General features: G+C 36.7%; 1 protein-coding gene across 2 annotated transcripts; it reads right to left on the bottom strand.

The window, feature by feature from the left end:
- Nucleotides 1-1,144: 1,144 nt before the first annotated feature.
- On the bottom strand, nucleotides 1,145-25,368 carry smad2 (SMAD family member 2). Of its 2 annotated transcripts, none has more exons than XM_063013567.1 (12): nucleotides 25,256-25,368; nucleotides 24,899-25,001; nucleotides 20,238-20,675; nucleotides 10,234-10,323; nucleotides 9,574-9,767; nucleotides 9,293-9,427; nucleotides 8,199-8,273; nucleotides 4,875-4,928; nucleotides 4,509-4,721; nucleotides 4,127-4,264; nucleotides 3,852-3,996; nucleotides 1,145-3,204 (listed from the first exon to the last, which is right to left on the bottom strand). In XM_063013567.1, the coding sequence occupies exons 3-12, from the start codon at nucleotides 20,471-20,473 to the stop codon at nucleotides 3,081-3,083; spliced, it is 1,404 nt and encodes a 467-aa protein (XP_062869637.1). In that variant the 5' UTR covers nucleotides 20,474-20,675; nucleotides 24,899-25,001; nucleotides 25,256-25,368; the 3' UTR covers nucleotides 1,145-3,080. The 2 variants fall into 2 exon arrangements, with proteins under 2 accessions (XP_062869637.1, XP_062869638.1); XM_063013568.1 differs by having other exon boundaries at nucleotides 8,211-8,273.

Below are 25,368 nucleotides of genomic sequence, written 5' to 3'. Positions count from 1 at the left end.
ATATATATATATATATATATATATATATATATATATACATACAGTATATTATATACACTATATATTTAGTTGCTGGCCATCCTCTTCCCAGAATAATTGTCATTTCCAGTATAAAGCAATGTGTCCAAAGTAAGAGAGCTTCAGTCTGGTTATATGGGTTGAGTTTAGGTTTAATTTTTAAAAACCACAACTATTATACATAAACACACAATTTACAGTATACTCACACAGGATTTAAGTATTCAGATCACCCATAATGACAACAGCAAAACATTTTTAAGAGCTTTATAAAATTAAGTCAAAATTCTCAAAAGTATTCAGGAACTCAACTGTGGTCAGGTACATTTTGTTTGCTTTAATTATCCTTTAAAAGGGAGCAGTGTTCCAAATCACTGACCTCTTGACTTGCACACCATACAGTAAGTTTGAATTTTGCAATCTACACAATTATTTATAATGAGAACAAAATATATGTAATTTTAGTGAAAATCTAAAAGTCACAGTGGTATTCAGACTAGATTTGTAGATGATCCTTAGTCAACATTAACAAGTCTTCTGGGTATACAAGCTTTGCACACTTGGATTTGGGCAGTTTAACCCCATTCTTCATAAAAGATCCTCTCAGGTCTCTTCACAGTTGTCCTATGAAGCAAATCTCGCTTTGCCTGGGTCACCTAAAGACATTCAGAAACATGCACCAAGGTTGTTTCGGCTGTATGCATCGGATCATTGTCATGTTGAAGGTGAGCTTTCATGCCTGCCTAAATTTGCATGCATGCCAGAAAAGGTTTTCTGTATTTGGCTGCATCCATCAGTCCCTTTTATTCTTACCAGTCTTCATGTGCCTACTGCTGAAAAGCACTCCCATAGTACAATGCTGCCACAAACATGTTTCCTGTCTGGATGCTCAACAGCCAGCTCTAGAAAGGTTGATGGTTGATTATTTTAATAATCTTTTAAAAACATTTTCATATCATGAAACAATGTGTTAATGGGTGCAAAGTGCAATTATATCTATTCAAAATCAAATTTGCAACAAAGTGCATGAAAAAATATGATCTGAATCCACTGTATCTAAACTTTCAACTAACAGTATGAGAAACTGCAAATTTTTTTAAATAAAAAAAATGACCAAACAAGCATGCTCATGAGAATTAAAACTTTTTATTAGTGTATTTATGAAGTCTGCATATGCAACACGCCTGAAAAGCTTATCGCCTGATAACATTCACATCCTACCAATACGTCTTTCTAATGGTAAAATAAGCTCACTGACTGTTAAATGCTTTGCAAAAAAAGTACAATAAAATTATATATACACATACTGTAAATGCATATATGTCTGGGCCACTTAACAGTTCAATTTGGTATCCTTTCCACACCCAGTCGAAACCGGGAAGGAGAATGTTCCCAGTGTCCAAACGGATTCAAACAGGCCACAACCTCTGTCCTCTTCATACTAGTTGCAATTAAAATACAATCGCAAGTATAATAAGATCAACAAAACTAAAGAGAGACAAAAGGTGGCAGGATGGTATTGAAGATAAACATCTTGCCACTGTCACAACAAGTAAAGGAAGGCAGACAGCTAAATAGATCACAGTCATTAGTTAAGTTGTACAACAAGAACACACACTACAGTTGCACAAGTCATCTTGTAAGACGCAGATCATTTGAGGAGTCCCCCCCACCCCAATCACGAGCGAATAGAACACTGCCATGTTTCTGCAACATTTGACATCAGGTAGATGTTTTCTCCATTTGAAGAACCATTCATTAACGAAAAGCATCCAGGGCAGGCAATACGTCAAAACAGCCAAAAAATATACAGAGTTCTTTTCCTCAACATAAAAGAACAGCAACCTAAACATGCCAGGAGCTAAATATTCTGGGCAAGATGTTACGACAACAGCTACAATCAGAGACACAGAAAAGAAAATAAGACACTGAGCATGAAATTTTACGCTAACAATTTTGGATGGTAGGACATTTGATTATGAATCCATGTTCAGTTAAAAAGAGGGCGTGATCTAAAAAAATATTCAGTTCTAATAAAAAGGAAGAGAGCAATAAAGATTTTAAATATATTTATATATATAAAAATACATGGAAATACAAAAAGTAGCTAAACACAAGCTAAAGAAAAAGAATCTTGTGATTGTGAAGAATAATCTACTTTATTAACACTTAAAGCTTAAAAGGTTGGAATTTTCTGAAAGATTTGAATGGTGTGATTATTTGTAGAACTTTTTCTGTTTAAACAACTTTAACCTCAACCTGAATCAAATCACTCAAGAGCTATCAATGAGCATTTCACCTAGTGAATAAGTGGAGGCAGGGAGGGGCAATATGGACTCCAAAGGCAGATACACAAAACATTGGTAAAATATTGGTCCAAATCTTTTGTTAATTCAAATAAAGCATGCCATACAACAGCACCCTCTTAATATAAGGCAACATTCTTTTATAGTGGTTGGACATAACTACAGGGACTAGTAAATAAGGTGTCTTTTGGCATTCATTTTATGAACAAAAGGTTTTTGAGATGGGAAGGGCTAGTAGCAGTAATACTTTTATTGTATTGATTAGTCTCAGCACATACATCAAGCCTGAAGTATATGATAGCCAGCAAAGTTAAGATTGGTTAAGCAAAGTTTTAAAAACAAAACCAGAAATATTCAGTCTGCGTGGTCACTTCAAAAGGGAGGGAATGCTTCACTGAAACATCTGTGCCAAGTTATCTACTGCCTTTTTATACTTCCCACACACACACTCAGTCCCTGGTCTTTATAAGAAAAAATATATATACATTTCAGTTTCTACGACTAAAACATTTAATATTACGGATTTATGAGGAAAAAAGAGCGAATTAAAGGTGCTTGAAGCTGATGTGACAGCAAGTGCCATGTTCAGTTCCGAACAGTGAAAACATCAGAAGAGAGAGAAAGAGGGAAATAAAAAGTCACAAGTACTATGAAGAGAGGGGGATTATAGCAAGTCTGTTGTTCTAGTTGTCGTTTCGTTTGATTGTAAAATTTGACATGGTTTTTTTTGGGGAAAGGGCATTGTCGTCATGTTGATTAGGACATACTGGAGCAGCGAACAGTGGGGGAGCCCATCTGAGTCAAAACTTTATCCAGCCACTGCAATGGCCCATTCAAGTGCAGCTCAATCCAGCACGGAGTGCTCGTCACAGTCTGCCGTCTAAAAATATAAACAAAAGGGGGAAAAAAATCCTATTTAACATATTCAACAGTTAGTCAATACAATAATACACAGATCAACATTAAAACCACTGACAGGATAACTTAATCATACTAAATATCTCCCCAATGGGCAAGTAGACAGTCAGTTCCTGAAGTTGATGGAAGCTAGAAAAATGCTAGCCAAAATTCCAAAAAGATCACTTGTGTGTAAACTAATGTAACTGTTTTTAATTTTTTTCCATTCAAAAAGCTCTAAATGGGTTTGGTAAAGCCTTTAACAATCAGATTAAAAACATTACCATCAACCATCCCCTTGTGTACACCAGTACGAAAACATATTAAGCTATTTTTGTATAATGCCTTTTTACCACTAGCACACAGGAATGCTTACATTTTGCATAATTGTGAAAAGATGAAGGCTGTTTTAAAAGTAAAATAAGGCTACATACGCTCTCAGTTTTCTAACCACTCTTTACAATGGTGGTGAGCAGAAAGCATTAAGCAAAGCAAATCTTTCTGTACACATTGACCATTTTAAAAACACTTAATATTAGTTTAAGGCTTGAGTTCTTTTTGACCTGTCCCTCAGTAATAAATCAGATACATTTTGCTTATTTATGATTTCACATTATTTATGGTGTGTACCTGTACTCAGCCCCCCAGCCTTTTACGAAGCTCATGCGGATGGTGCACATTCTGGTGAGCTGATACACAGCCTCGAAGCCCTGATTCACTGACTGGGCCAAGAGTGCAGCAAACTCCTGGTTGTTGAAGATCTTCAGATTACAGCCTAGGAGCAACAATATTATGATGTCTGTTACATTTTCATGTGGAATTTTTGTAAAAAATTCAGCAGGTTTGTGTTTTTAGCCATACCCAGAAAATGTATAAATATATGTGTTCTTACAAGTGCAGCTTACCTGGAGGGATTTTGCAGACAGTTGCAGGGTGCCAGCCATACCTTTGGTTACAGTTGGGGCTTTGGACAAAGATGGCGCTGTCGCTTAGACACTCAGCAAACACCTCTCCACCAATATAATAGAGTCTAACTCCTCTGCCTGCAACAAAGACTTACATCAGACTGACAACCATCACAAAACATGTCAGATCAATCAAATGAACTAGAAGGTCTGAAAGATAGTGCTTAAAACTCCATATTAAGGGAAAAACAATTGAGAAAATAGATAGATTATAGATGATGAGACACTCCAGTGGCACAGCAGTCTATTATGCTACCATGGCTCTTACAAGTGTAGACATGCCTTAAGCATATTCTGGCCAGTATATGCATTGTGTGTGTACCTATGTGTCTGCGGGTCATCTCTACAGTGGCGTTGCGATTGACGTTAGACAGCAAACCCAAGCAGAAACGCTCAGAGTTTGATGGGTCTGTGAATCCATCAACAGTGAGAGAAGGCTGTGAGGCATGAAAAGTCTCCCCAACTCGCTGGTTTAGCTCATAGTAGGCTATGGAGCACCAAAATGCAGGCTCTGAATAGGTGACCGGCTGCAGGTCTACAATACACAAACACACAGAATTACATTTATTCCAGTAACAGAACAAGAAAAAAATGCCTAGTGTGTTGCAATACAGGTCTGTTAATATAGATACAGCATAAGGTAAAGATAAAGTTAAAGAAGAAAAAAACTGATATGACTGTCCCCTACCCATGCCATGGCTGACGGGCGAGAGTGTGCTTGGCGACAGTTCTGCAGGAGAGCCTGGATGTGCAAACAAACCCAAAAACTTAAACATCAACTTCCAAGTACAACTGTCCACAAACAAATCCAAAGACAATCTACAAAGCAATAAATGATGTATTTTTATTTACATACTACAATTATTACAATGTTAGCGCTCACCAAAATTACATGATGTGCCATGTATATATAAAATAACGGTATAATGTAAGAATAAATTAGGGCAATTGTTAGAGATGCAATTGATGATGATGCCCAGGGCCTTTTTGCGGTAAGGAGACAGTGCTACCCACTGAACCACGTGCCACCCATTCCGCAGTTAAAGTATTTTATTGTGGTGTTCACGATGTTCTAAACGACCCGTAAAAAAAATTTTCTATATTGATCTATATTTAAAAAACATGTGCCAGTTGCGACCACTAGGAGGCAATAAAGAATTCTAATGTTTAAAACCAGCAGAAACGACGTTTGCTAGCTCAGAATTCTTATTATAGCTTTTATTTTCATACACACAAATGCATTGACAACACTGCATATTCTTTTCCAAATCAAAACATGAATTAAAATTGATCAAATGTGTTATTACTAGAGATGTACCGATTCCTTTCAGGGACATCGGCCGATAGCCGATTCCGATCGGGGGGGGGGGGGTTTAGCAGTAAATAAAATAAATAAACTTAAAAAGAGCCTCACAGTGAAGATAAACCGGAGCAGCGCGCGCGCGTGTGTGTTTGTGCCTTTAGAAGAGATGCTTTGTTCACAGTATCGCTATAAGTGATTCATGATTCGTTTTATTTGAAGCGTAAGTTTCTCTTCTCAGTTATCTCTCCGTGTTTACTGTTATTAATTAAATGTCGTGGTTTTAAATAAACACCAGCTACTACAGAACATTCTGTGTGACTCTCTTACATTAAAAAGCTTAATTAAAAAGCTTAATTAAACTGCTGTTACCACAGATCTGTAACCGAGTCAGACTCATTTCGTCTAAGGAGCTAAAAGTTTTCTGATCCTAAAAGTTCAGCAGATGATCCTGAACTAACGAATTTGCTAATGAATAAACTTTTGCCTCTGATTGGCTCTGTAACGTGTTCTGCTCTCATCTACATCACAAGTAAGAACCGCTTACGATTTACCAAAGTGAACCAGGAGTTTATATAACGTGCTGATAGAATCGACTCAGATGTGACCGGGTTGAATTATCTTTTTAAAGTAAATATTACAATCAGCAAAATTACATCGTATGTATGATGCACAACGTTAATGATGTTATTTTAGGTCATGAAGAGCTTTCACTGTGGTTTCTGTACGATGGTTGATGAATGGTGATGTGATGGTTGGTGCTTTGTAGCTCAAAGTCTGGATCAATCCACTGAGCTGTTAACTTAACGTGATCTTTATATATCACACGATCGGATCGGCTACTTTTAGGAAATATCGCCGATCGCATATTTTGATTAAAAATCGGCCGATACCGATTCGTAGCCGATCGATCGTCCCATCTCTAGTTATTACTTTACAGAAAGTGAAGAAATAGGAATATTAGGCTGTTCAAAAAAATAGCAGTGTCTGCATATTTCTTTACAAACTCAAACATTTACTGTTTAAACTGAAAAATGCTTCAATATTTAGCTTTCCTGTAAACCACTAAACTAATAATCAGTTGTATAACCACTGTTTCTGAGAATTGCTTCACATCTGTTTCATGGAGTCAACCAACTTCTGGCACCTGTGTACAGGTATTCCAGCCCAGGACGATTGGACCACATTCCACAATTCCTCTGCATTTCTTGGTTTTGCCTCAGACACAGCATTTTTGATGTCACCCCACAAGTTTTCTATTGGTTTAAGGTCTGGAGATTGGGCTGGCCAGTCCATAACATTAATCTTGTTGGTCTGAAACCAAGATGTTGCATGCTTACTGGTGTGTTTGGGGTCATTGTCTTGTTGAAACATCCATTTCAAGGGCATTTCCTCTTTGGCATGAGGCAACATGACCTCTTCAAGTATTTGGATGCATTCAAACTGATCCATGATCCCTGGTATGCGATAAATAGGCCTGACACCATAGTATGAGAAACATCCCCATATCATGATGCTTGCGCCACCATGCTTCACTGTCTTCACAGTGTACTGTGGCTTGAATTCAGTGTTCGGGGGTCGTCTGACAAACTGTCTGCGGCCACTAGACCCAAAAAGAACAATCTTGCTTTCATCAGTCCACAAAATGTTGCGCCATTTCTCTTTAGGCCAGTCAATGTGTTCTTTGGCAAATTGTAACCTCTTCAGCACATGTCGTTTTTGCAACAATGGGACTTTGCGGGGGCTTCTTGCCGATAGCTTGGCTTCACACAGGCGTCTTCTAACTGTCACAGTACTCACAGGTAACTTTAGACCTTCTGTGATCTCCCTGGAGCTGATCATTGGCTGAGTCTTTGCCATTTTGGCTATTCTTCAATCCATCCGAATGGTAGTTTTCCATTTTCTTCCACGTCTTTCTGATTTGGGTTGCCATTTTAAAGCATTTTAAATCATTTTAGCTGAGCAGCCTATAATTTTCTGCACTTTTTTATGTTTTTCCCTCTCCAATCGACTTTTTAATCAAAGTACGCTGTTCTTCTGAACAATGTCTGGAACGACCCATTTTACACTGTTTTTTTAGAGAGAAATGCACCATAACCAGCATGTACAACATCTGCTGCTTTTATACTTTAATAAGGGCCACCTGTTTGACACCCATTTTTACACAGAATGAATGACCTCACTAATTGAACTTTATACTGCTATTATTTTGAACACGCCCCTTTTAGTTACTTATTCAATTACACAGAATCAGCAGCATGCATGTCATGATGGTTGGGTCTGTTGGTTTTTTATTACTCTACTACACCTACTAGTAAGTTTTTTGCCATGTATAAATATAATTTCTACCAAAAACAGTGATTGATCTGGTTAGTGATGTTGAACTGCTATTATTTTGAACACAACTGTATAAAAGCAATAGCAAAGCAAATTAGGCTAATTGTGGGTGGCGGTGGGCTAGTAACCACATTTAACATTAAGACCACAGGTCAGTTACTTGCTGTTTTCTGTCTGACCACCCCCCATACCAAGATGTACTGAAAAACCATAATATTGAATGTATCATTTACATTTTTGGCATTTAGCAGACACTTTGATCCAAAGCGACTTACAGTATTGTGACAGTATATTGTTTAAGCATGACCCCTTCAAGCACTGCAACACACACAAAAATTGAATTCCCGTGTAGTGCTGGCCACCATGTGAATATACCTGTGTCCATACTTTGATTCAAATGCTGGTCACTGGTCTCTCCATCCTCACTGATGTAGCCTGGTGGAGGAGTCTCTGTATACAAAGCAGAAACACAATACATAAGAATTCAGGAACATATAAACTCAAATGAAACATACTGCTCTCCTGCATGCTGCTAACATACAGTAGGTGTTTGTTTTTATTAGGATTTTAATGTCATGTTCTACACACTGGTTACATTCATGACAGAAACGGTAGTTACTTGTTACACAAAATTAATCAGTTCACACGTTTTAACTTCAAACACAGTCATGGACAATTTTGTATCTCCAATTCACCTCACTTGCACGTCTTTGGACTGTGGGAGGAAACCAGAGCTCCCGGAGGAAACCCACAAAGACACGGGGAGAACATGCAAACTCCACACAGAAAGGACCCGGACCGCCCCACCTGGGGATCGAACCCAGGACCTTCTTGCTGTGAGGTGACAGTGCTACCCACTGAGCCACCATGTAATAAAGTACATACGGTAGAGCAAGATACCGAAATAATAGAGTGGATATTTTACATAATTTGGCAAAATTTGCATTTCACTAAATCTTTATCAGTAACATACTGTTATCAGACGATGGTCAATCCTTTACCAACAAGTATGTAACAAAACCTTTTAAACCTATCAATTCTGTTACACAAGTAAAGCCCCACAGCAGATAAACTATTACATTGTTACTTAAGTATTTATTTGGTTTTGAGGCAAACTAAATTATTCCATGATATCACATCCAATAAAATTTTAATCATGCATCATCTTGAATGATTACCAATGACACTGAGTGTAACCACACTTGTGAGACAATATTCAGTCACCTTCAGCAACTACTTTACCCTGATCAGGCTCTAAGTCTCAGGTTTTATATCTAGCTCAGAAACTCTGGCCTATGAACAAAAAAGGTTTAGAGGAAACTGGCAGTGTGCACCAAAATGCCATCTGCTTAATTTAATTGTGGGTCTGTTACTGGTCATTTAATGGAGTGACCTACCAGTTCCAAATATTCCTTCCATTTAATAAGTAGGTGCTCATTTTGAACCCTGATGCACTTGTGCAAGCTCACCTGGTATGTAGTTGTTAGGAGGTTCAATCCCAGCGGGGAAGTTGGTGTTTTCAGGTATGGAATGGGTGTAGTCATCCAGAGGAGGAAGTTCAGTCAGAATCTCTGTGTGTCTTGGCACTAGGACAGGTGGAAGGACTATAGAGGAAAGCATTCAACAGCAGAATTTTAGGAAGGAGATTTGTGCCCAGCCAAATATAATACTGGAAACCAATAACAGGGATGACAGTTAAACTAACCATTTTGCAAAAGTGATCAGAAAAATTAAAGCATGTAATGCACACCTGGCGTCTCTACCCGTTGATAGTGGTAAGGGTTGACGCACACCTCGTCCTTCTTGAGGTTGAAGGCAAACTCGCATGTCTCGATGGCACGCAGCTCGTGATGGCTGTGCAGGTCGGGCCATCGCCACAGGCGGCAGTATATGACGTGGGGCAGACCCTTACGGTGAGACACCTGTAGACGCCCGTCCAGAGATCTAACCCAGGCACACAAACACAGCAGAGGACAGAGAGGAGGGGAAAAAGAGCAGAGGAAGACAGGGAGCGTGCCAAACGGTCAGAGGAAGGAGAACATGAATAAAAAGAGGGAAGAGAGCTCATTTAGATGTTAGTTTGGCCTGCAATTAGGTAGCAAGCAAATGTTTTATTTTTACTTACATAACTAGTTTAAAATTTGATCGTGATTGTATGAGTTATGAGAAAATGTACTGAATTAGTGCACAATTTACACATTTTAAATGAATAGTTTTAGCAATCTTAGCATTGTATGTAAAATCTTATTTAAAATACTTAATGACTAAAAAAAGGCCTGAGAAGTTAAAGTGAAATACACAGCTCCCGGAGAAGAGGAGGAAGCCTTCTACGCTCTCCCTCTCTCCGAGCCAACAGGAAATTGAGAGCAGCCCAAGTGAGTGCAGCACAGTGACAGGAGAGGATAGTCACCTGGTTTGGTCAGGGTAGCTGTATAGGCCTGAGGTATCCCACTGTTCTATCGTATTTGGAGTACTCAGTCCCCAAATTTCAGAGCAATTGCTGTGCACAGAAAAGTAAAAAAAAAGAAAGGAAAGAAAGAAAACACAAACAAAAAACACAAACAAAAAATGATAAACATGGGGCATGATTCATTCAAAAATACCAAGATGACATAGCATGGGAGAGATATGGGTGTTTCTTTTATAGGAGATGTTCTGCATCTGAAGGCTGCAGTGCAGCTCAGCTCAAATAAAAGAAGCCAATCAAATGGTGAAACATACAACAGTGAGATGGGAACAGAACAGACAGACTGACAAATGTACTCTTACAATTACAGTAATGAAGTTCAGTTGCTATTTTACAGTGACATGTATGTGGGTTGAGGTTGAACAATAATAGATTTATGACAGTTTGAGTAGACTGACATTTCAACATACAGCACACAACAGAAACATGTTTTTTCTGTGAAATATCCCACTTATAAGTAAACCACACCAATATTAGCAGATACACAAACACAAAAATATAGATAGCCATTCAAAAGATTTGTACCAAGTCAAAATGACCAAATTCTGATCTGTTTTGAGCAGGCCAGTTCCAAAACATGAAGTACAAATTTTTTTGACATGCTATCCATTGAGTACCTACAATATTCAGGTTTTAATGCTTGTATTTTTAAAACTGACACACAATGTTATGTGCATGAACTTGTGCACACATTTTCACACACATACACTTTTAAGAAATGACTGCAATAAAAAAAAAAAGTGTTTAAATTCTTGCATCATGCCACTGATCTGAAGGTGTAAAGTGGGAACAAAAGCATGTGCAAATAACAGCAAACCTTCTTCTGCAAGAACATAACATGCAATACAACATGAAGCAAAATTGCACAAGTCAGGATGTTGTTACATTGTAAAAATAGATTTTGGCTCAATATCTGTACAGCAACTAAGAAAAGGACATTTATGAAGCCCAAGTGGTTTTATTACAGTGTTTTTTTACCAATGAGCAAATCATCAGGTGGTTGTTTATGCTTGTGTGTTTATTGAACTGGGTCTGTTGCGTAAACAAACTTGTAATAAGGATGGGCATATTAAATAGTTCATATAAAATTGAATTCTGCTATTAATTTGTATATTCTGGCATTTGAATATTGCATGTTAATTGCAGAGACACATAAAAAAAAGTTAAAGCCTTTTCAATTAGCAAAACATTATAGCAACTCAAAGGTTAAATTACTTTAAAACTGCATCTACTTAGGAGTGAACAAGTGCTTTCAGGAAAAGAATAGCCTGAGTAGAGATACTGAATACAAATAACTTGACAGAAAAGATTGTATTTTTAAATAAAATAAATGTAACAATTTGTACATTTTCTGTTTATCTGCCATTCTTAATTCTTTTATAAATCTATAAACAGTAATAATTTTTAAACATTTAGTTAGATTGAATTCCAAATAGCTTCTAAAATTCACACACACACCAACACACACCCACCAACACCCACCAACCAACACACACCAACACACACCAACACACACCAACACACACCAACACACACCAACACACACCAACACACACCAACACACACCAACACACAAACTTGAAATAGATTGAAAAAAAACACAATTTTGGATTTGGAGTGGCCTAGCCAAAGCAATACCTTAAAGAAGTATCTTAAATGGGAAGTTCGTGTCTTAAGGTCCTCCACACATAGGTGTTACATTAGATTTGAACCGCCAATCTCCCGGTTGATAGCCCAAAGCTCTACCCACTAGGCTACCACTGTCCCGGTTACATAACAACTGTTCTGTTTGTTTTCCTAGTCTTGTACTTTTTTTGTACACCAATTGGTGTAACAAACACAAATCAGAGGAAATCGAGGTCAGTTAGAAAAATAATAATAATAAAAAAAAAACCAAACACAGCGCTACCCACCTCCGGTAATCTGGAATTAAAATATGAGATGTAATTACTTTACTCTATGCATTTAAAACTAGGTTTAAAACAGCAGCAAGCTATGAATAAAAATGTAAAACCATCCATATTTGAGGTAATTCAACTTCAATATAAACTATGTTCTTATTTCTATATCTAACTAAAATAGCAAAATGATGCTGTTCCTAGTTAGGAGACAAATTTAGCACAGAAAGGAAAACACTTACTTGTTCACCTTTGTTTACCTTTAGAGCAGTGAAAGCCAAAAAAAGGATGATGCTCGAGCAATGACGTCACCTGAGATACAGAACGATGCTCTGCTCCTTGTGTAACATGTACCTTCCAATCAGCAAATTAACTTTTTATGAAGTGCTAAGCAAACTGTTGGTACATTTATCCTTTACTGGCAGGCAAATTTATAATAAAACAAACTGACCAAACTTAGCCAATACATATATGCAGTTTAGCAGCCAGCATGAGCAGCAAATAATGACATGGAAGCAAATGTTGAAATAATCAATAGGGGGGGGGGGGGGGGGGGGGGGGGGTAGCATTCTCTTCCCTTCTTTACATTTTGTGGTGAAGCTCTGAAGTCTGTGTCACTGAGCTAGGTATTAGCCCATTTCACACACACTATGTTGAATGTATTGCTGAAGATACAAGACTATGAAAAACAAGGCAAACAGCAAAGCTAAAAATAAACGCAAGGAAAGAAGTGAAACTACCCATGTTTGCATCAACTGCCATGATCTGTTTTAGGGGGAAAGAAGCCATATTTCAACATAGTTGCTTAAAAAGCTTTCAAAAGCCTTTTGCTCACACACACACACCACACACACCACACACACACACACCACACACCACACACACACACACACACACACACACACACACACACACACACACAATCAAATGTAGAAACACTATACTAAGCCATACAGCAAATCATATAAACATCCAACATAATTCAATTTATAGCTACAACTATTAACCATCAGTACATTTGGCACCTTCTTGCACACACACTGTTTCAAACAGATTTACTGTCATGAACCCATTGGTTTAATATTCATTGTACATGACCAGAAGTAGGTAAAGACCAGTCAGTGGATCCAGCTATCACACAGTTATGCTATCAACATAGACAGATCTTTAGTAATACATGTAGTGGTCGTTTCAAGGAGTATACATTTTTGATCAGCTAGAACTAACTAAATAAATGCTAGGTGCTAATATTTGAAGTGGAAAAGTCAAGAAGCAACAACAGCTCAGCAGGTCACACAAGCTTGCAGAACAGAAATACAGCCCTGACATCCACTGCATCCAGCGCCTCTGAAACCAAGCTCAACCCAAAATCTCAACTCTAAACACCTAGCTCTAGTACATGCTTGATCGGTCCCCCTTTTGTAATGGTTTGGTTAATGTGTGAAAAAGTGCTAGTTGATGAGCTGTTGAGCAAAGCTGGCTCAAAAACAGATCATTTTCATTCTAAACCAGTTTAAATGCCACGTTACCCTGATCTGCACCCTAATAGGAAACACCCCAATAAAGCCACATTGTCATGAAAAAAATACTCAATATGATAATGCTACACAAAGGAAAAATGAAAAACTATGTATTATCATCTCGGTCATGATTTAAAAGGTGATTGATGTATCAGAGAACCCTAAAAACTTGCTTTAAAATCTGAGGCCGTGATGGCAGAAAATGAGCACCACTACAAATAAGTCTCCTGCTCATGTTACATTCTCTGAACTCGTGCCAAGTAGTCCTCTGTATAATCCTGTAAACGCTATGGCTAGACATATCATTACAGCTGGGATTTTATGTGAAGTGCTTTTTGTTCAATGTTAAAAGAAAAGCCAAGTGTGGTGGGTAAATACTAAGACATTAAGCTGTGATAAGCCTAAAAGGTGTATATAACCTAGCCACTTCCTTTTGAAGACACCCACAACCCTAAAAAGACCATGTACCTGAGCAAGGTATGATAGGTAATACTAGGCTGTGCCAGGGCTAATGGTAAGTATAGTTGTTTTTATTAATATAAAGAAATATTTAAATGAATCAAACACCTCGGGTCTGCCTAAAAACCTAGTGAGCTCTCTACATAGACACATTTTACACAAACGCTGTAGTGTGTCTAAATAATCTGCCTAATAAGTCCTCTCTCTGCCTAGGTAGGCAGCTCACTAGGTTTCCAGACAGACCCATTATATGTATTATGCCAAGTCATAAACTGTACTAACATTGAAATCTCTTCAGTAAAATCTGTAGTAGTTGGTGTCAATGTCTTAACAAGTACACATGCTTAGCCAGCTCTGCTTTGCTAGAACTGCCCTAGTAAATGCTATGTGAAAAATACTGTTAAGTGGAAAAGTCACTGAGCAACAGCAGCTCAGCTATAAAGCAGTGTCACACAAGCTCTCAGGACAGGTCTGCTAAAGCCGTGGCATTCAAACAGCATACATATATTACAGAGTTGGTTAATGAAGCCAAAAATCCTTACTAATGTAGAAGTTTCAGATTACCAAATGATTAATGCTAATGATTATCAAATACCCACAAAGAAGTCATTGTACAGTTAATGCTGTCTGTTAAAAAGACCCACACCCACCCTCAGTGCCCATGCACCATTTCTGTTTACATACGCATCCATAGCAAGCCCTGCAGCACTTACTTCTGGAAATAATGTTGTTTTGTTACTTAAATTATGAACAACTGAACTATTAGGCATTAGAGCCACAAATAGAAGCAGTTTTGTATCAGTATGGAGTTGTTTCTTACTAAAAAGTTAAGCTCTGCACATGTGGATCTGTGCAATGTGTTTCACACAAATGATTTGACTGATTTGGTAAAACTCTGCTCATGAACTTATGTTAATGACACTAATAATGACAGAACGAGCTTCAAAATACAAACTGCATCTTAGGATGTTTTTTTCAGCACTACAAACTTTGCTTAAAAACTACATTCTGAACTAGTTCATGGTGTTTCTTATTGTTGTACATTAAATGATCTAGTTAAACTTTGTAACATCTTACATTTTGATTCAATGTTATAAGTTTGTTAGTTACTCTTGACTGTCAGTTGTAGGTAAAAGAAACAGGCAAAACTTGCCTTGTCAAGGAACCATCAGTAGAAAATGTAAGGACTAAATTAAAAGTAAAAACTGATTAATACTTAAAATTAAAAAGTAAATTGCCAAAAGAAAGCATAAGGGGTTTGGGAAAAGAAAAGGGAAAAAGAGGATCTATCTGTTTGACATGTGAAATGATGTAACAATAGCAGGTTACTATACACCTTTGATAACTTTGCCCTAAAATTTTAATGATTAAGTCTAGCTTTGAAAAAAAATGACCCTAAATTACAATTATTTACTAATACTTGTGCTTTATTTCTCTAATTGTAGATAAATAACCCCCTCAATGTTTGTCATCGTTTCATACTCCTTTTAGAGGAGTGATGTGATATCCTGTCTGCTCAGAAGATAAGGTCATCTGGTCTTTGTAAGCAGTGACCTGTAGTCCGTTCTGCCCTCTTTCATCAGTAATTGATGGAATTATGCGCATGTACAGTCTGCTTTCTCAGCACATTATTAAAGGGGTTAAAAATGGGGCCTTCATCTGATCACACCGCACAGAGACGGCCAGACAGCCGAGTGCTCACGTTACAATCAATAGGCTTTAGAAATGCAACTCCCATCACTTTGGAGAGGAGAGCTTACAAAAGAAAAGCACTCTGCATTTCTGCACTTACAGGAGGCATGTCTGCAGATACACTATCTCTGCTTCTTCTCTCAGAGGACCTGGGCTGATAGTCGGTGCTTCCAGGAGCTCCGACTGGAAGTCAAATTACAGCAGATAAGGGTTTGTTTTTCTTAAAAATAGTGCAAACACAAACAGTGCACAGAACTGCAAATGAACACAAACCTTTAGTGCGCTAGCAACCAAATGATGAAACACACAGCAAGAAGCCACACAAGAGGTTTAAAGATTAATTGACCATGCAACTGAACAGAATTTAAAATGTCCTAAAACTGTCCTAAAGGAAATACATTCACTGTGAATCCACCCACGCACTCCTTTCTTACATCAGCATCGTACAGTTAAACACATTTCTATACCTACTTAAGAACTTAAGTGAAGTGGATTCATTCTGCATTTGCCTTGTATGAGCAATTATAAAAAATAAAAAATAAAAAAAAAAAAGCATACAGACGCCACTCAACCCATGAACTAAAGATGTCAATTTTAAGCACCAGTGACAGGAAATCTTAACAAGTAATTTTATCAAAATGGAAGTTATTTAAAAAGCTGCGCTGCATTAATTTCACTGAATCAAACCTTTGAAAAATTATTTAAAAAAAATTTAAAAAAAGATCACTTCAATTCAGAGGTTCTCATCTGCCTCTACTGATGATTTCGAAAGTGTGTGTAAAAAGCTGGACAACACCTACCTAGAACAAAAGGAGCCCATTAGGGGGTCTCAGTGAGCACCAACAAGTGTTTAGCAAATTGATTACATTAGCCATACCATTACCAATGACGTCTTAATAAGTATTAATACAATTACAACAATATTTTCTACAATACTAGACGTGAGGTTTGCTAATGATTAACCAGTTAATAATAACTGACGTCGATAATAAAAAAAAAACGTCGATATAAACTCTGCGGTACATTGAGTGTTGTTGGGACGCAATATGCTTTCCAGTTAACCGTCGAAAAATGATTATCAAAAAGTAACAGCAAAATTTGCATCCCTGCTAATCAATAATAGCAGACTTAAACTGCCTGACATAATTAAGAACTCTATTTGCCTGTCTACACAGCAATGGTTTAAGATCTTGGACATCAGAGCCTGGAAAAAGGTTGAGAAGTGAAATATAAATGTGCACCACATAACTAAGATCCTGTTAACAAACACAGACATTTTTCTTAATGTATTCTTTTCTCTACATTTTGCATACCAAGTAGCACATGCCCACTGCTGTAAATATTAAGAATTCGTACGGACGAAACAGCAGAAACAATGGTATATTTCTGTGGTCACCACCAACAACCTACGAGTACAATGTTGGGCAGAAGCACTACAATGGGCTGCTCTCACTACTACTCAAACCATCTAAAGAGTCATATATTTCACATGATGCACACTCTTTGTTTTACTCCAGGCTTACTGTATCAAAAGCTTGATATATCACAACGTTGAATGGTTGAACTCGTGGTAGAATTTATGTGGTTAGAGAATTTTTAGGAATATTTTTTGAACGAGTATGCTCAAATCATCCACATGAGTTTGAACAGGGTCTGAGCTGCATTATCTGCTGTGGTTTTGTGATATTTTAAAACATTTAAATTCAAAACTAAAATGTATTTAAAAGTAGACTGTACTTTCAGACTCAGATTTTCTATTCCCAGGAGCCTAGGGGTGGGTGATCTACCGTTTTAAAGCATCTGGCTGTATGGATCCCCCGCATCTATATGCTATATGTAATTCTATATATCATAATATGGTACTATAGCACTTGGAAACATCTGGTAGACACATTTCTATTAGACAGCATACAGTGTCCTATCGGCCAACACTAATGAAGTCTAAAGGGGTAGTCTGGTTAAGATAGACATTATAAAACATAAAAACCACAGAGACAATGAGGTCTTTAGCCATTCCCACAAATCTTCAAGGTTAAAGCACTGATTAGGACAACAAAAAACATGCCATGGCAGCAAACTTTCCCACCCTGTGAATTCTTCCTAGACAGGCTCTCATGGGAAGCTAGAGAAACACTGAACTGAAAGCCCCCCCCACCCAAATTCAAAACACTTAAGAATTCAACACGAGTTTTACAAAACCTAAAATCATTCCTGAGGAACAACGTTTATGAATCAGAACTACATTTGTTAGGTGGGGCTGAACAAATCTACATTTTAAAAATGGACCAGTCAGGGTGTATTAACAATTCAGTCAGTTCATCCAGTCTGTACAACCCGCATCATATTTTACTGGTGTGAAGGCAACATGTCTGTTCGTTTCACTTATTCTTAATCACAGGAACACCCCAGACAGGATGCCAATCCATCGCAGGGCCTTGGTCCTCCCTTCCCCCTAAGACATAGTCAATCATGTCTTCCACTTTTAGAAATGGTAATGATTAATAAAAACATAAATAGCCAACATTCAAATAATGCTACAAAAGGGCAAAAAAACCTAAAAATTATTTCCAGTGAATGATGGTGGGTACCAGTACTACGGTAAAGGCAGTACTGTGCTCGAACCTGACTGAGCAGAAATTCGACACCCTTGGCTGCATGCACAGCCTGTGTTACTCAACAGTGGTGTCATGCCAAAATGTGCACGACTGCCGTCAGGTGAATTCACTCTCAGAAAAGAAAGTAATTGTTAAAACCTGCAAATTATTAAACTTACTATTAAACAGGTCACCTCCTATTCATTATATCCAACTAATCTACTATAAATTGTCTGACAAAATCAGCTTATATTCCAGGAACACGACACATTTTGAATGCTCTAACAAAGTAAAAGTTAAAAACAAAGCCTGGTTGACTAAAACACAAGTTGTAGAACCCTAATTGGTCTGGAAGCAGTTTCCCATCAGACATTTATCCATTGTTCTCAACAATTACAGATAAGAATAATACACACATGAATCCATCCATCCATAATCTCTAGCAAAAATATTACTACATGCAACTGAATTTGATGTGCAATATGTCCACCTAATAAACAGAAGTTACATTTAAGTATTAGAAGATTGAGTATTTGAAAACTTTCCTGACAAATATATCAATGCAAATCATAAAACTTCAGCTTAGCTGTTAAACTAGTTTGCTCTGGAATGTTATATATTTAACCACTTATTCATAAAGACCTACAAAATTTTAGCAACTTATTTAATGTAACAGCAATGTTTATTGTAGCTCATATCAACATCACTGTTTTGTAATATTTGTTGAACATGCTAGTCCACTGCCACTAAGCACCGAGTTCAAATCTCAGTGATGCCAGCCGACCAGTCGAGTGTCTACACAGACATGATTGGCTACATCTAAAGCAAGAAGGATGGTCAAACAGCCCAGCTATTGAAAGGTACACTTAAATAAATAAAGGTCGGTTGTGTCAAAAGGTGTTCAGCATGAAATTGTGCCAAATCAGGTATGTTGACCAAAATGATCTGCTCTGCCAACCCATAAATACTGGAGCAGCAAAAAGAAAAAGAAAAAAAAAAAGACTTGACAGTACAGTGAACATAAGTACTGTCTGACACAAAAAATTACAATAAAATACAGTGCTGAGAACAGCTGTTTTTCCATTCATTACACCTTCAGATCAAGATAAAAGACAATTACATTTATTTAAATTAGTCGCCTTTAGTAACCCCATTATCCTAGTAAGGATCTACTATGGGTTTACATCTCCACAAGTTCTAAACAAACAAAGTCATTTTTGAATGACAATTTCCAGCTAAAATCTCATTGTCGTCAAGAGCCTGAACATAAATGCCAAAGGCAAGTTAATTTGCCAAAAACAGAATGATAGTAATGAGCCAGAATTTTTATTGTTAAAATCCTGCAAAAAAAGAACCAAACCAATTCATACAAAAGACTGATAAAATGCTGATTAGTAGCACTTGTGTTTTCATAAAACACAAGGTTTCAACTTGTTGAGTCTATGACGCTGGTCTTCTCACCAGACAGATATTAACCATCTGACTTCTAACAATGTAAAGAAGGTTCATGCTCGAATTCGCAGATGAGGTTGAATGTAAAAGCTACAAGAAAATAAAAATGAATCGACAGACTTGAACTGAAGTTGGCATGATGTGATACCAAAGAAACTGATAAAAGCAATGCTGATGGAACAGGGCACCCATACTACTTGTTTAAATAATCAGCCTGTAACACTGCACTTGGATGATATGTTGACAGCTATGAGCAACGTAAAAGAAGCAAAGCTTTGGCAAAAAGAGATGCTCATTATTGAATAAGAGGATATTTTTTTGTATTGGCATACCTGGGAATGGTGACACACTTTGTGTTGCGGTTCTGTGTGGTAATGGCCTTCTCTAGCTCGTCCAACTGGCCCGTCTTCTTCAGCTTCTTTACTAAACTCTTAACAGCCTTCTCACACCATTTCTCCTCCTGGCCATTTTGTTCTCCCCCACCCGCTCCGCCTGAGCCATTCGCAGACTTCTTCCAGCCCAACAGGCGCTTTACCACAGGTGGCGTAAATGGCAAGATAGACGACATAGTTGAGATGTTCTGGTGGCCGATGAACACCGACGAATGTTTGGAAAACGGGGCAAAAGAAGGACCCGCTTTCCCCAACAACTCTTTTTGAAGAAGGCCACTGGCCCGAAGTGGCCTGAGGTTCCTGAAGAAACGTTAGAACAGGCGTAGGAGCGGGAGATGAGCTCAGAAACTGGAACAGGGAAGGGGGTAGAGGAGGTACCTGAGTAAAGAAAAACAGAAATCAAAAGCCTGATGACAGACCAGCAAAAACACAGGCTTAAGAAGCATTAAAGAGAACCTCTACCTGCACAGGGTAACTTGGAGGGCATGAAAATCTCACTGGTGAACATTTGCATGTGGTGCAAAGACCATTCAAAAAACAAAGTAAACATTTTGATCACAGACCTTGTGTTCTGCTGTTAAATTTCTGCAATGGGCCTTGCTAATTAAGCATTAATTAGCACAGTGGAATCAAGTAGCATTGAACCAATTCCAACTACACAAAATACTGGTAAGACCAAGCAATAAAATTAATAAAGCAATATGCAGGAATTCAAACCAAATCTCATACATAGTAGATATCAAATGCATTAGTCCTGAAAGTAGGTTAAATAAATCCAACCAGCCACTAATGCTAACAGACTCTAAAACATTTAATGCAGCTGTTTGGATCGGAGTTATATGATACAGCAAAATATTGACATTATTATACACTTGTATGGGTATTGATAGATTTCAGTACTCTTAAGATGTTTAATATCAAATCATCTTTATTAATAATTTCAAATCAATATCAAACTAAACTAAAAAGCTTTTTGAGAAAATTTACACTGGTGGTGTTTAAGATATGCACTATAAGACTGTTGGTTGTTAACTAAAAATCTTTGCAACATAAACAAACCCAGCCTCTACTATACTGTACTAAATATTTGGTCGATAATGCTAGATCATTATCAAGTAAAATTGGACATTTTTTCTTTGTTCTCCGATCTTCATCCTGATCAGGCTCCGTCCCAATTCTAGGATCACTGGGTTTAGGTGAGAACACACATTTGAATTACATCTAAGGACAAGGAGATAAGCTCTGGCACCAAACTTACAGAACCAAGGGAAGAACATGCATTACCCCACACAATCAGTAGCAAGAGGCAAGGACCCTGGAGTTATTTTAATAAGCCTTGTAGTTAATAATACTGGTCTTGCTTATTGTTGTAATTGTTTTATTATACATTTATATATTATAAATTAAATAAATTACAATAAATCTTGTTAATATAATGTTCTATAAATAGTAATTTAAATATGATGGTTGTAACAATTTCTGTTGTTAATTAAATAGTTAATAGGTTAAGTAATAAGTTTTAGCAGTGTGGTAAAAAATAAACCTCTTGAATATGAGCCATAAAAACATATTTTAAACACTAAATTAGGGATGTAAGTGTGTTGGCACTGGACTCATCATGGTGTTAAACCCCAGTCACGGTTAAATAGACATGGTTAGGCTGAGATTGAGAGATTTGTGTTTGTTTCAGCTGTGGTTTATTAAGCAAATATCCTGTAACTTAATAGCTATAAATGAATGTATCCTCTCTGGAAATTAATTCTGGTTTTTCCAGCTTAATAAATAATCTATCTTAATATTTCTTACTGAGTTTGACAACCATTTAATTTATATTTAAAGTAATTTAACACAATCTAAGCCAAAACCATGCTGCAGTTTGCTTTTTTTTTTTTTTATACAGAAATTTGACTGTTAAAACAATGACAGAAAATAAAGTAACTTGGTGCATTTTGCTGTTTTAATGAGAAGTGGTTTCAAATCTGCAGGAATTCTGACACACTGAGTTGACATGCATACATAAATATCAGCTATCACCGTATACATTATTTAAGCAATAGAACACGAGAGGGAGTGTGTTATTGCAAATAACATCACGGCTGTGATTCGGTCGAGTGCCGTAGATCATCCCAGCCGTGATGTTATTCGCGATAACACATGACCTCAAGTGTTCTATTGCTTTTATACAACAGTTTTTACAAAATAAAGAAAGAAAATAAATCAAAGAAGCCCTGAATTTCATATTAAATATGCTTTAATACGGACAATACCTTCCGCCAAAAAGTAGTTCCACAACGAATATAAAGTTTAACACTACAAAGCAGACATCCCAAGTTGCAAAAACTCATTTCAGGGAAGTAAGAACAAGAAGAAGAAAAAGTCAAGAACCTCCGAAGAGAAAAAAAGAAACAAAAAACATCTTGCACACACCAAAGGATATTGGTGAGAACAGAACTCTTAGGAGCTGCTAACTGGGCTATTAAGCTAACTGTTCACGTTACAAACACATTAATGTTCCCTACATAGTGCACTAGATTGTGTATCAGATCTCGGATTTATGTTCCCTATATAGTGCACTAGACAATATATTAGACAGTTGATTTATGTTCCCGACACAGTGCGCTAGATTGTATATCAGATAACAGATTTAAAACGCGGTCGGGAAAAAAAGTCTGTGTCGCCTGCGTGCGCGTTTGTGTGCATGAAGCTTGTCGTTACTGACAACGCGTCAGCGGAGTAATACCATTGTGGTGTGAAAACACCGTGCTGTTATCACGAATATCAGCACAGTTAGAACGCTTCTCAGCCAATCGGATGGTAAGGTCGGAACTACCTGTTGTATAAAATTCATTAAATAACAAATGTGATGTCAATGGGGCAGAGATATTAATTTTAGTCTGCACTATTTTTTTTTTTTTGAAAGGTTAATTGAGCAAATTCTCACACACACACACTTGCAGACTGCAATATACTTACTAAGAAGCTTTGATTAAAAGAAATACTGTCACAATTAGTTGCCATCCCTAGTAAGTGATAATGTAAAATATCCCCATTTATGAATAATCAATTGTTTTAGACAGACAGACAACAGGTAGATAGATAGATAGATAGATAGATAGATAGATAGATAGATAGATAGATAGATAGATAGATAGATAGATAGATAGATAGATACTTTATAGATAGATAGATAGATAGATAGATACTTTATAGATAGATAGATAGATACTTTATAGATAGATAGATAGATAGATACTTTATAGATAGATAGATAGATAGATAGATAGATAGATAGATAGATAGATAGATAGATAGATAGATAGATAGAGATACTTTATAGATAGATAGATAGATAGAGATAGATAGATAGATAGATAGATAGATAGATAGATAGATAGATAGATAGATAGATACTTTATAGATAGATAGATAGATAGATAGATACTTTATAGATAGATAGATAGATAGATAGATAGATAGATAGATAGATAGATAGATAGATAGATAGAGATACTTTATAGATAGATAGATAGATAGAGATAGATAGATAGATAGATAGATAGATAGATAGATAGATAGATAGATAGATAGATAGATAGATAGATAGAGATAGATAGATAGATAGATAGAGATACTTTATAGATAGATAGATAGAGATAGATAGATAGATAGATAGATAGATAGATAGATAGATAGATAGATAGATAGATAGATACTTTATAGATAGATAGATAGATAGATAGATAGATAGATAGATAGATAGAGATAGATAGATAGATAGATAGATAGATAGAGATACTTTATAGATAGATAGATAGATAGATAGATAGATAGATAGATAGATAGATAGATAGATAGATAGATAGATACTTTATAGATAGATAGATAGATAGATAGATACTTTATAGATAGATAGATAGATAGATAGATAGATAGATACTTTATAGATAGATAGATAGATAGATAGATAGATAGATACTTTATAGATAGATAGATAGATAGATAGATACTTTATAGATAGATAGATAGATAGATAGATAGATAGATAGATAGATAGATAGATAGATAGATAGAGATACTTTATAGATATATAGATAGATAGATAGATAGAGATAGATAGATAGATAGATAGATAGATAGATAGATAGATAGATAGATAGATAGATAGATAGATAGATAGATAGATAGATAGAATTGTTAAAACCTAGGTCAATTAAGTGCCAGAGCTTTAGGTTTTTTGCAGCAGTGTTTTAAGCAAAGTTATTTTAAATACACAGTATCAGACAGTTCTTCCCTTAGAAACTTTTCTTTGCATCTAAGAAAAATAGAAAAAAAATACAATCTCTAAACTCAATCTCAAATCATGCAACACATGAATCCTAACATGCACAAACGACGTAAACTGACAAAAAGGCAAGTTGCCCTGGCTAGAACTAAACAGTATCGCGGTGTGTCGAATAATCGATTACCGGCACGTGAGTAGAAGAAAAAGTAAGCATGCAAAATGGAAAAAAAAACAGGCCAGGCCGATAGTGGAGCTCCGTTATCCAGGATAGTTCCTCTAATAAAGCGGGATGTGTGATATACATGCTGAGAGCTCTTACCTCAGGCTGATGTTTCCTTGACTGGATGTGATGACTGCATGAAACACTGTGTCGGTATTAATCGATCCAGCAGAGTGAGAGTGAGTGAGAGGATACTACAGCGCTACAATGAAACAAACCAGGAGCAAATACAGTCAGAAACGGTGGAACTAACACAGTATAATGTAGTGAGATCCGCTTTATAATATAATATACTATATAATAATAATAATAATACACACAGTGCTGCAGAACATTAGCAACATAAACATAATCACAGTCAAACCGCTAGCCGCTCTGCTACTTTGTTTGACAGAAAAATAAACAGCTTACAGGCGGTTTTACTCTGTTATTTCTCCCGCTGATCACAGAACTCACCTTAATAATCAACCAGCGACCGTTGACTAATCCAAAAGCGCAGAATTTCTACTGAAAACAAAAATAAACGCTTCTAATCACACAAAACCGTTTGTTATTTTCCTTCCTCTGTA

The sequence above is a fragment of the Trichomycterus rosablanca genome, chromosome 18 (genome assembly GCF_030014385.1).
Source record: "Trichomycterus rosablanca isolate fTriRos1 chromosome 18, fTriRos1.hap1, whole genome shotgun sequence".
Taxonomy (NCBI): domain Eukaryota; kingdom Metazoa; phylum Chordata; class Actinopteri; order Siluriformes; family Trichomycteridae; genus Trichomycterus; species Trichomycterus rosablanca.
This window is presented reverse-complemented; position numbering and strand designations above follow the sequence as displayed.